The sequence below is a fragment of the Dendrobates tinctorius genome, unplaced genomic scaffold (assembly GCF_039654945.1).
Source record: "Dendrobates tinctorius isolate UK_male_01 unplaced genomic scaffold, ASM3965494v1 ptg000016l, whole genome shotgun sequence".
Classification (NCBI taxonomy): Eukaryota; Metazoa; Chordata; class Amphibia; order Anura; family Dendrobatidae; genus Dendrobates; species Dendrobates tinctorius.
In genome coordinates this window covers 9,651,637-9,664,864 of record NW_027361684.1, presented here as the reverse complement: position 1 = coordinate 9,664,864, position 13,228 = coordinate 9,651,637, and the positions used below count along the sequence as shown (strand labels likewise).

General features: G+C 44.7%; 1 protein-coding gene across 1 annotated transcript in view; it reads right to left on the bottom strand.

The window, feature by feature from the left end:
• The window catches only part of EFCAB5 (EF-hand calcium binding domain 5), a 110,012-nt gene that overhangs the window by 13,395 nt on the left and 83,389 nt on the right, over positions 1 to 13,228 (bottom strand). Inside the window, exons 17-18 of the mRNA XM_073565427.1 lie at positions 10,925 to 11,031; positions 4,684 to 4,940 (exon numbers count right to left, since the gene is read on the bottom strand). Coding sequence (XP_073421528.1) covers positions 4,684 to 4,940; positions 10,925 to 11,031 — 364 coding nt within the window. The remainder of the gene's footprint in view (positions 1 to 4,683; positions 4,941 to 10,924; positions 11,032 to 13,228) is intronic.

The window sequence follows — 13,228 nt, the reverse complement described above, 5'->3', positions numbered from 1 at the left end:
CTCATCACAGGTCCTGTGGCAGAGAATAGAACATAGTGGCAGAGCAGGGACAGAGATGATCGATAGACCAAGGGCTGATGCGCACAATACAGGACCTGTGATGAGGTCACAGGAGGGGAGGAGTCAGGGGTCACATGATCGGGGGCCCTGACTCCTTTCCTCCTGTGACCTCATCAATTATAAGCCTTTGTACACTACCGCAGCACAAGCGTGCAGGCTAAATTGTAGGTGCTGCTGGTAGCAGAGCGCATAATGCCGCCCCTGTGCACAGCAGCTGTCTGCCGCCTGAGCCACACGCTCAAATGGCCTCATTATAGGTGCGGCCCTGGGTATACCCCAGTATCTGCCATAATAGATTACACTGCGCAACAAATTTCAGAGAAGTTCTTGTCCCCTGAGAAAATTTAATTGTATCTTATAGATTTTGATATTCTGAACATGAATATGTGCTCCAAAACTCTGTATCACGTAAGGTTTTTAAGAAACAACAGTTTATAGTCTACATTATGACGTCCGAGACACTACATACATGAGCATCGATGTCAGTAGCAAAAGCAATTGTTCAAAAGTGTTTTGCAGACAACTTTCATTTATAATCCGTGTCAGATGCTTCTCGAATAAGATTCCAGCAATAGTCAGCCAGCATTGACGTACTCCACTTTCCCTGGTACCTTTTCTCCATCAGCGCAATGTCTTGGTGAAATCTTTCACTGTGTTCAGTGCTAACGGCACCAAGATTGGCTGGAAAAAAGTCCAAGTGAGACTGTAGAAAATGCTTTTTTTAATGACATTTCATCAAATGATATGCTGTGAGCATGTTGTCCACGAGTTGTTCAAAGTTTGGTGCCCTGCTGTTGCCAAGGAAGTTGAAGGTCACATCTTTAAAGGCTCTCCATGCCACTTGTTCAGCACCTTGCAGAAGACCATCAAAGCTACTGTCATTCATTATATCTCTGATCTGTGGGCCAATAAAAATACCTTCTTTAATCTTTGCATCACTTATTCTTGGAAATTTCTGTTGCAAGTAAGAAAAGGCTTCAAATTCTTTGTTGATTGCTTTGACAAAATTCTTCATAAGCCCAAGTTTAATATGCAAAGGAGGGAGAAATATCTTTGCTGAATCAACGAGAGGATTATGTTTAACATCCTTCTGTCCAGCAACCAGGTTTTTGCGGAGTGGCCAGTCCTTTCTGAAATAGTGCACTTCTCATGCACGACTGTCCCACTCACAAATAAAACAACAATACTTGGTATATCCAAGCTGCAGTCCAAGAAGAAGTGCAACAACTTTCAGATCACCACATATGTTCCAGTTATAATTTCTATAATTAATGTGGGTCAACAGTAACTCCATATTCTCATTCGTTTCTTTCATGTGTACGGCATGTCCAATAGGTATAGAAGGATAGATATTTCCGTTGTGTAGTAAAACCGCCTTCAGACTTAAAACTGACGAGTCAATGAACAGTCGCCATTCCTTCGGGTCATATTCACATCCAAGAGCACCGAACAACCCCAAGACATCGTTGCAAAAGGTTAAACTGTCGACATTGTTGAAAAATTGATTAAGGCTATGTGCCCACGTAGCGTTTTAAACCGGACACTCAAAACCGGACTCCTTCCCAGAAAATGCGCGTTTTTTTCCGCGCAATTTTACCACGATTATGTTCGCGTTTTTGACGAGATTTTCGCGTGCGAAATTCAAGCACTTTGCAAGCGATTTGAAGCTTCGCTTGGAAAGTGATTGACAGGTTGGTCACACTCGTCAAACATAGTGTTTGACAAGTGTGACCAGCTTTTTACTATTGAGGCTGCCTATGCGGCATCAATAGTAAAAGATAGAATGTTAAAAATGATAAAAAAATAAAAAATCGGGGTATATTTACCTTCCGACGTCCTGCGCAGCCTCAGCGACGCTCCCATTCCCAGCGATGCCTTGCGAGACCTGTGATGACTTTGGTCTCGCGTTGCTATAGTGATCTCACGAGACCGCTAGAGTAACGCGAGACTACGTCATCACAGGTCCTTGTTGCAAGGCATTACTGGGAACGCTGAGGCCCGGGAAGGCTGCGCGTGATGCCGGAAGGTAAATATACCCCGATTTTTTTTTTTTTTTTTTTTTTTTTTTTTCTAATTCTTTTTTTTACAGGGGTATGGTACACAGGGCCTGGAGGACAGTCTCCTCACCGCCACACCGTGGGTACCATCCGCACATGAGACGCTTAACTTTGCGCATGGTGGGCATAGCCACATGCGGGAAGTAAGCGGTTCTCATGCATTCCTATGAGTGCGAAATCGTAGCAATTCTTTGCGATTCCGCAAAAAGAATGAGCATGCTGCGTTTTTTTCCGCGATGCGATTCCGCCACGGAAAAAAGCGCAGCATTAGCACAGCATGTGCGGAATGCCATAGGAATGCATGGGGTGCGTTCTGTACAAGTTTTTTAAACGTTTTCGCAGCGTTTTCGCGCCGAAAATCGCGGCAAAAAAACGCTTAAAAATCGCATCGTGGGCACACAGCCTCAGGTCTTCTTGACGACTGCGAAAAACAGGAAATCTTGTTCCTGGTAATAAGAGATTCCGTTCTTGTAGCCTTGATCGCAATAATTCTGCCTGCCTCTTTGACAATTTCAAATCTCTGACCAAGTCACTCAGATCAGCTTGACTGAACAGATGTGGATTAGATGTAGAAGGCTCAAAGTCTGGGTCTGCAGCAGTTTAATTTTCCACTGACATAGTTCATCTTTGTCGTCCTCCATTGTCCATACTTTGGGCGGCTTTGGAACACTAAGACTTTCATCATGTGGCACTGGTCTTATGGCTGAAGGAAGATTAGGATATTCTATTGATTTCTTGTTCTTTGCTGAATATCCTGTTACATTTGTAAGGCAGAAGTAGCAATCTGCTACATGATCGCTCCGTTCTCTCCATATCATCATTGGGACAGCGAACAGCATTGAAGGTCGTGATCCATTCAGCCATGCTCTAAGTATGTCAGTATTGTATTTTGATTCCTCCTCTGCCCAGGAGATGTGGTATGCTCCGTACACAGTCAGCCGAATGATTCACTGCGCCTGCGCAGAATTCGCATAGTAAGTGCTTGCATATGAGTAGATCAGCGATTTATGCTATTTCAATGGAAAATTCAGAATATACTGTTTCAGAAAAAGTTCATATGAGTTTTTAGAATTATAACAGAATATTATAATGTTTTGTATCATTTCTCAAAAACCTTACGTGATAGGAAAAATCTGAAGTCATTTCTGAAATCAGCATGAAAGAAATCTATCAGGAACACTCAAAATTGTCCGAGGGACAAAACCTTGGTAACACAGTGTTATTTATGCCGGAGTGGACACAGACAGAAGAGGCCCCTGTGCAAGAACAAAATAAGGGCCCTTTCCAGTCCAATAGCTCATCATAGTGCACCATTCTACCTACTTTGGAGGTGGTCGTGGCCCCTTAACCTCTTTGGACCCCTGTGCGGCTGCACATGTGGCGTCATTGGTATGTCCGCCCTTATATTTATGCACTCACATGCTGTGCAACTTACTTATTGGTGACTATATCATTGTTATTTTAGGGTAATTTATAAGTCTCATCTTTTTATAAGTCTACTCTGTTCTTATTTAAAGTACGGTATATAAAAAAGACTTAACAATTATCTAATAAATGTATTGATTTTATAAGGCACAGTGTTTCATTACTGTTTTCTGGGCATTTTTTTCCGCTTGGTGTTTGCATGTTGTAAGCATGTGATCGTTGCAGTCCATCGCTGTTTGGCAGTGGCTGCAGAGGTCACATTTGTCAGGACAGGACGTAAGCAGCGCAGCGAGGAACCCAGGCAGCGTTGGAAGAAAAGCAGAAGACGATCCGTAAACGAAGAGTTAGGAATGGTGTGAATCGCTTCGGAGGACCCTGTCCTGTAGCCGTATCGTTGACCTGTACCTATCAAACAGGAGGCCTGAGAACTGTCTCTCATCTGATGGCATCTCCGACTGTTTTGATTAGCCAGCCCGGTGCAATGTCGTTGCGGTGTGATGCACATGTGACATCGCATCTGGCTGGGTGTTCAAAGCAAGAGCCACGGATGCAGGTAGGAGGTGGTTCTCAAGGCGTTTGTCCACAGATTACTGAAGTGTCCGCTGAACCTGGTCAATTTGCTCCATCTCTAGTGCGTATACTATAATATTGTCTGGGGTGAACAACTACTCTAAACCCCTTAGGTGCAAACAAATATATTATTATTCATTAGAACTAACAGAGATCTGGAATCTAGTGAGAGATGGAACATAAAGTATATTACAATGATACATAATTTTTCACTACACAAGTTACATACAGGTGGACAGATCCTTGGACTTCTGTACAATACCCCACGCTTATGGGAAGAGAGACTGAGCTTCTCCTCTATTAGACAGGATAATATTGCCCTCTAGTGGTAAATAACAAACTTACTACTTCATACATTTTTTCAGGACCTATCTTCATTATATACCGTATCCAAAAAGTATACCCCCCACAAACTAAATAAATGATGGCTGGGTCAATCTCAGCTTTTCTAACGTCCTCTGTGTTTCTTTCCTAATGAAAAAGACCGATAGGAAATGAGGATTTTTTCCAAAAGGCTGATGTATTGAAAGAAACCTAATAATAACTTGCTTTGCTAATTGAAAAAAGATACCTAAAACAGCCCTTTTTTGGATGTCTGCAGATGGTTCTTCCTCCAAAATTTCATAACAAGCTCCCTGTAGCATCTGCAGCATTTTCTGTAGGTCCTGATACTCATGAGCTGGTAAATCCCTGCAGAGGCCTGTGTTTAGATCCAGCACTCCCAGAGCTCTTCCCGATGGGTCACGGATGGGTACAGCAATGTGGCGTTCTCCATAGGCATCTGTAGTGATAACTTCTGAGCTATCTGCACACTTAAATAGATAGTCCCTGTGCAAACAGACATACGGTATTATTCTCATAACAGGACATTAAAAAAATATCACGGTAATCAGAATATGTAGTAATAGAGTAATGTCACCAAATAAAAACGAAAAGAGCACAAATCCATAAAAAATACTTTAAAATCTAGATTAATTATTTTTAAGATAAGTAATAATATAATTTACACTGGTGGATAATCCTAGTACAGCTCATTTTCCAAAAAAATATGCATTCTACGCACCTGATGAACTAGCAATCGTTCTGTGCACATGGAAGTTCAGTCCGCCTGTCTTAACACGTTATCAAACAATGGAAGGGGTTATCCACTACTCGGACAACCCCTTCTTAAACTAAATGTTCAGTCCAGATAACATAACAAAGCCTATACTTACCTCCCTTGCCGGTTCCGTTCCAGCGGTGTCAGCACTCGCGGTCCCAGGGGTGTGATGTGGTGGAATGTCACATGACGCCCCGTACCCAGTCAGCGCTGGTGTCACTGTCTCCGCCTTCAGACAAACTGAACATGAGGAGGAAGCTCAGGATGAGCTACAGCCCGGACTTCCTCTCTAAGTTCAGTTCATACAAAGGCGGAGACAGTAACGCCAGTGCTGATTGGGCGCCGGACATCACGTGTCACAACACCGCATCACAGCCCCGGAGAGAGTATGTGTTGACACCGCGGGAAAGGCGCAGGCACAGGAGGTGAGTAGAGGCTTTCTTATTTTATCGGGGCCTAACATTGACTGTCGTTTAATGGCCATGGTCGGCCGGAGTATACAGACGCATAGGGTAAGTTCCCACAATGGGTTTTTGGTGAGTTTTTGACTGCGTATTAGCATTGCCAAAAATCAAATACAGAATCTTAGAATTCCGGCAAAGTGGATGAGATTTATAGAAATCTCCTGCCCACTTCTCTTGCGATTACACAAAGTTTTATGTGCAGACTTTTCCCATAGAATTTTTTTTTAGATGCGGAAATCTGGAGGTAAGAAAGGAACATGCAGAAATACTGCAGAAAATCCTCAACATCCAAAACTCACCAAATACTCATTGTGCTAACCTTAAACAGGTGACTTGCTGCCAAAAATCATTTTTGTAACCCCTTCACGATATGACGTATATTTACATCATATGTCATGTCCCTGACTTAGATGAGGGCTCCTGCACTGAGCCCGCATCTTTTCCCGATTCAACCAGCTGTCATGGGCCTTTAAGAGCCGTGGATAGATCGGAGCTCCACCCACGGCTGTTAACCAGTTGAATCCCGCTGTCAATCTCTGACAACGGGATTTAACATGCGTCAGCCAGATAAGCGTCACAAATCCTGCCCATCGGCGCCCTTGTCACATGATCATGGGGCGCTGATGGGTTATCATGACAGCTGGATATCTGCAGAAGACTCACATGCCTGTCATTACGATACCACTAGAACACTGGCTTGTTGCCGACATTCATAGGAAATTGTGATTTTTGCTATACACAGTGCTAGAAAAATTAGAATAATAAAAACACAAGTTCAAATCACCCACTGAAAATAAAGCAATTAAAAAAATACACAAATTTGGTATAGCTGTGTTCAGAAATATGTAATCTGTCTCTATATATAAAATTGAATGTGTGTGTGGCATCGGGTTCCTGCCACTGCACAGCAGGAATCCAGAGCCTTGCACCCAGCGGTCTCCCATTCTTCTTCAGCCGCAGTGGAGCCTGCTCAGCAGATTCGTCGGTCCTAGCGCTCTGCCCAGGCCAACTCCGTGGGTTTGCTTGCTGCTGCCACCTCTGGCACAGCTATGACAATGCAGGCTGTTCAGCAGCGAGATTCTCCAGGGACTAAGTCCCGAGCAGGCCCGTGGAGTGATCTCCCATTGGAGATCGAGGGTCACGTGCTCAGGTCCTGCTCGTGTTCGGATTGGCCCATCCGAGAAGCCAGGAAGGTCCCAGACGCCCGTGGCTATAAAAGGTTCGCATGGCCGCTCGCCCATGCGCTAGGATAGACTGTATTTACAGACTATAAGGTGTGAGAGATGTATGCACGTATGAATGTATCTGGTGACTGACCCATTATGAAACCCCTACCCTTGGTACGCATGTGTTGTGCAGCCTAGCCTGCTAGCGCTCAGGGTTTGAGTCAGATATTGGTCCTCACCAGTGATCCAGCACGCCTCAGTGCACGTGCTCCACACTCCACTGCCAGCGTCTTTAGCGGCGCTCGTGGCAGCGACGCCGCACGCTCAGTGGGCCTAGAGGGACTCTAACCCCGTGTCCTTGGGGTAGCGTTCTGTGGCCGTACACTGTGCGCTCTTTTAGCCAAGCTCTGTGAGCACAAACAGGCTCCAGCGTTTATGTTCAGCGGTAGTGCGGCTCTGTGAAGCAACAGTGTCCGCCCTCGTACACACTGGGTGACAGTAACCCGCGTGTGTTTCTTATAGTATACCGCCATATAGCATCCGCCATTACTGAGCAGCAGGTTACCACCCCTGCACGGTGGACCCCGGGCTGCGAACGCACCTTATTACCATCTTTATTATTTGGTGCGTTCCGCCAGCCTTAACAGTGTGTTTGTGTGTGTATCACCAACCAATCACGATGCATCTTTCAATTCACCAGAGCTGTTTAAAAGAAGCTGAGCTGTGATTGGTCGCTATGAGCAACAGTTTTCTCACTCCACGACAACACCTCAGCAGACTCTGACAGGGTGGGAAAAAAATCTAGCATCCCCGGGAACATAAGCTCCCAGCTATTGTCTGCCCCCCAGAAAGGAGCAGAGAACACATGACAGAAATGAATAACCCCCTCCCGTGCCCATATACCCATCACACATCCTCCATCCCACAGGCACATCTTCCCTCTTAAAGGGATCTCAGGTACGGAAGTTAGGGCAAATCCATCCAGCGCTTTGGTTTGACCCCAGACCTCTCTTAAAGGGATCATTGGTATGGAAGTTAGGACCGTTCCACTCAGCACTGTGGTTCTGACCCCAGGGTCTCTAAAAGGGATCATTGGTAAGGAAATTAGGGCAATTCCACTAAGCGCTCTGGTTCTGACCCCAGGCCTCTCTTAAAGGGATCCCCGGTACGGAAGTGAGGGCAAATCCGCTCTGCGCTTTGGTACTGACCCCAGGCCTCTCTTAAAGCGATCACCGGTATGGAAATTAGGGCAAATCTCTCAGTGCTCTGATTCTGACCCCATGCGTTTCTTAAAGGGATCATTGGTATGGACGTCAGGGCAAATCCATCCAGCGCTTTGGTTCTGATGCCAGGCCTCTCTTAAAGGGATCCCCGATATGGAAGTCAGGGCAATTGCCTTCAAATGCTCTGGTACTGACCCTAGGCCTCCCTTAAAGGGATCCCCAGTATGGAAGTTAGGACCATTCCACTCAGCGCTGTGGTTCTGAACCCAGGGTCTCTTAAAGGGATCATTGGTATGGAAGTTAGGGAAATTCCATTCAGCGCTCTTGTTCTGACCCCAGGCCCCTCTTAAAGGGATCCCGGTATGGAAGTGAGGGCAAATCCACTCTGCGCTCTGATTCTGACCCCAGGCCCCTCTTAAAGGGATCCCCAGTATGGAAGTGAGGGCAAATCCATTCTGCGCTTTAGTACTGACCCCAGGCCTCTCTTAAAGGGATCTCCGGTATGAAAGTTAGGGCCATTCCACTCCGCTCTGATTTTCATCCCAGGCTTCTATTAAAGGTATCATTGGTATGGAAGTCAGGGCAAATCCACTCAGCACTCTGGTTCTGACGCCAGGCCCCTCTTAAACGGATCCTCGGTATGGAACTTAGGGCCATTCCACTCAACACTCTGGTTCTGACCCCAGGCTGACGGGATGATGTGGGATATTAGGGGTAGTAGTCTGGTGGCTCTGGCTGACGGAATGATGTGGGATATTAGGGGGAGTATTCCGGTGGCTTTGGCTGATGGGATGATGTGGGATAGTAGGGGTAGTAGCCCGGCAGCTGTGACGGGATGATGTGGGATATTAGGGGTAGTGTTGTGAGCTCTCTTGATCTGACTTTTGAGGCAAGGCTCCCTCTTGTGGATACTGCTGGTAGTGGTGCTGGTCAACATGATGTTAACCCAACAGCTGCAGAAAATAATTGAAGGAGTGGTGGTAGTGACTGGGACTACATAAGCGAGCAGACTTCTCTGTGACTGCCGGTGATACTCCTTTCATTGCTTACTGAGGATTTCTGTCTGCTGCCTGATCCTGCATTTTTTTCAGCTACGTGTCATTTGCTAAACCCTTTGCATCTGTTTTTGCCTTGCTGTCAGGGGTCAGCTTGCTCCCCCTGGGGCTGCTGGCTCCTGCCCTGTATTTTTGTATCTTGTGTTTGTTTGCTCAGTCCCCTGCTGTATTAGCCTGTTGCTAGCCGCCAGTTCACACCTCAGTGCAGATATAGTGGGGGCGAGGTTGTTCAAACCTCAGTATTTTCGTACATCAGTCGTGTTGGAATTATTAGGGTTTTTGCGTGATTGCAGAAAGTGCCTTTTCTGTCCTGTCCTACCTAGTCAGTGTGGGCCTCATCATTTGCTCAGTCTATTTTCTGTTTGTGTTTGTGCTTCATCTTGTCTCACTGACAATATATGTTTGGGGGCTGTCTATTCCTTTGGGGATCTGCTCCGGGGCAGTTTAGATTTCACCTTTCAGTCTTAGGCTTAGTTAGTCCTCCAGCTGTCACGAGGCATCTAGGGCAACGTAGGAAGGCTCCACGGCTACTGCTAGTTGTGGTGTTAAGATCAGGGGTCTGCAATCCGCTGAGTGAGCAACCTCTCTGGTGTTCTGGTGGCATTGCCTATTGCGCTCTCCTCCTCGGTGACCCATTCATAACAGGGTAGTAGTCCGGCGGCTGTGACAGGATGATGTGGGATATTAATGGTAGTTGTCCGGTGGCTACGACTGATGGGATGATGTGGGATATTAGGGGTAGTAGTCCGGTGGCTTTGACGGAATGATGTGGGATATTAGGGGTAGTAGTCCGGTAGCTCTGGCTGACGGGATGATGTGGGATATTATAGTGAATGTGGCTATGGGGAGTGGGCGGGGCTATACACTCAGCTTTATATGTATAGATATAATCATAATTTATTATAACTAACCGTAGTTAGTTACTATACCCGGGCAGCGCCGGGCTCTTCAGGTAGTCAAAATATAAAGTCAATTAATCAGATCGCTAAAGAGCATAACGAGAATAAAAATTGAAACGCCAAAATTATTTTTTTCTGGCTGCCCAACATTACAATAAAATGCAATGCAGAGGCGATCAAAACATTGTATCTCCCCAAAATGGTATCAATAAAAATGTCAGCTCAGGGCACAAAAAATAAGCCATCACCCAGCCCCAGGAAAATGAAACCACTACAGCTCTCGGAAAATGGCACCAAACGCAAAAACTTTTTTTATTACAAATTTTGGGGGGATTTTTTCACCACTTAAATAAACAATAAACTATGCATGTTTGGTATGGTATCAGCATACTCGTACTGACCTGAGAAATCGTACTGCCAGGTCAGTTTTACCATACAGTGAACATGGCAAATAAAAAAACAATTGTGGAATTGCACTTTTTTTTTGCAATTTCAGCGCACTTGGAAATTTTTCCCCGTTCTCCAGTACACTATATGGTAAAATCAATGTTGTCATTCAAAAGTGCAACTCGTCCTGCAAAAAGCAAGCCCTCAGTTATACAGTTATATTGATGGAAAAATAAAAAAGTCAAGGCTCTTCAAAGAAGAGGGGAGGAAAAAACGAAAACAAAAGAAATGGAAAATGGCGATGGTAAAACCAACTTAAAAATAATTTAACCCAATGAATGAGCATTTTGCCTTTTTATTTGCGCTGATAGTCTGGAACGAGGGTTCTCGGTCAGTGTACATATGTCTTTACTCCATGCAATTGTATCCTTATTACTCCCACTGACATTATTAGCTTTTTTTAAGCTGCAAATATAATACCTAGCGTTCTTAAATACCATAAAGTGCAGCGACACTGACCTGAACAGATTGTCTCGTCTACGCAGTGTGGCTGGAGAACTGTAGATTTCAGATACTCCTGTATTATTGTCCGTGTACATCATGTTCCGAAAAACATATTCTTGTGCCTATTTAAGTATTAATAAGTAAGATTAAAAAAGCTTAAACTTCTTGTATAAACATACATATAGCAAGTCAGTGACAACGACAACCAAACAGCTTTATGTCTGTAAGTGGGTGGACAAGACAGAAAACGAGTGCAGATGATGCCTGACTGAGTAACTGCCCACGAACACAGCCGTTTGTTGGTCAAAGGCGACAATGAAAGTAAAGGAATAATTATACAGTTGTGGCCAAAAGTATTGACACCCCTGCAATTTTGTCAGATAATACTCAGTTTCTTCCTGAAAATGATTGCAATCACAAATTCTTTGGTATTATTATCTTCATTTAATTTGTCTTAAATCAAAAAACACAAAAGAGAATGAAGCAAAAAGCAAAACATTGATCATTTCACACAAAACTCCAAAAATGGGCCATACAAAAGTAATGGCACCCTCAGCCTAATACTTGGTTGCACAAAATAACTGCGACCAACCGCTTCTGGTAACCATCAATGAGTTTCTTACAATGCTCTGCTGGAATTTTAGACCATTCTTCTTTGGCAAACTGCTTCAGGTCCCTGATATTAGAAGGGTGCCTTCTCCAAACTGCCATTTTTAGATCTCTCCACAGGTGTTCTATGGGATTCAGGTCTGGACTCATTGCTGGCCACCTTAGAAGTCTCCAGTACTTTCTCTCAAACCATTTTCTAGTGCTTTTTGAAGTGTGTTTTGGGTCATTGTCCTGCTGGAAGACCCATGACCTCTAAGGGAGACCCAGCTTTCTCACACTGGGCCCTACATTATGCTGCAAAATTTGTTGGTAGTCTTCAGACTTCATAATGCCATGCACACGGTCAACAGTCCAGTGCCAGAGGCAGCAAAGCAACCCCAAAACATCAGGGAACCTCCGCCATGTTTGACTGTAGGGACCGTGTTCTTTTCTTTGAATGCCTCTTTTTTTCTCCTGTAAACTCTATGTTGATGCCTTTGCCCAAAAAGCTCTACTTTTGTCTCATCTGACCAGAGAACATTCTTCCAAAACGTTTTAGGCTTTTTCAGGTAAGTTTTGGCAAACTCCAGCCTGGCTTTTTTATGTCTCAGGGTAAGAAGTGGGGTCTTCCTGGGTCTCCTACCATACAGTCCCTTTTCATTCAGACGCCGACGGATAGTACGGGTTGACACTGTTGTACCCTCGGACTGCAGGGCAGCTTGAACTTGTTTGGATGTTAGTCGAGGTTCTTTAGCCAACATCTTGCGTTGAAATCTCTTGTCAATTTTTCTTTTCCGTCCACATCTAGGGAGGTTAGCCACAGTGCCATGGGCTTTATACTTCTTGATGACACTGCGCACGGTAGACACAGGAACATTCAGGTCTTTGGAGATGGACTTGTAGCCTTGAGATTGCGCATGCTTCCTCACAATTTGGTTTCTCAAGTCCTCAGACAGTTCTTTGGTCTTCTTTCTTTTCTCCATGCTCAATGTGGTACACACAAGGACACAGGACAGAGGTTGAGTCAACTTTAATCCATGTCAACTGGCTGCAAGTGTGATTTAGTTATTGCCAACACCTGTTAGGTGCCACAGGTAAGTTACAGGTGCTGTTAATTACACAAATTAGAGAAGCATCACATGATTTTTCAAACAGTGCCAATACTTTTGTCCACCCTCTTTTTTATGTTTGGTGTGGAATTATATCTAATTTGGCTTTAGGACAATTCTTTTTGTGCTTTTTCATTTAAGACAAATTAAATGAAGATAATAATACCAAAGAATTTGTGTTTGCAATAATTTTCAGGAAGAAACTGAGTATTATCTGACAAAATTGCAGGGGTGTCAATACTTTTGGCCACAACTGTAGTAGTAGGAACCCCAAGAGTGGAAATGTATGTTTCCAGGGAGGTGATCACCAGCAGGGTCGAAAAGGCGGAATTTGATGCCAGAACCTGTACCAAGCAGGTCATGTGCCTGTGAGATGGGCTTACAGCCACCACCGCCGCAGAGTGGTCAAAGACCGTAATCAGCGCTGGTAGAAGGTCTTTAACCAGCGCCAATATAATACCGTAAGCAGCACCAGTGGAAGATCTTTAAGCAGTGCCAGTAGAATACGGTAAGCAGCGCCATTAGAAGACCGTGACCAGATCTTAATCAGGCTCAGGATACAATCTGGCTGTAGCAAAGGACTGTTCCTGTGAGCTGTTACTTCCAGCGTAGGCGTACAGTA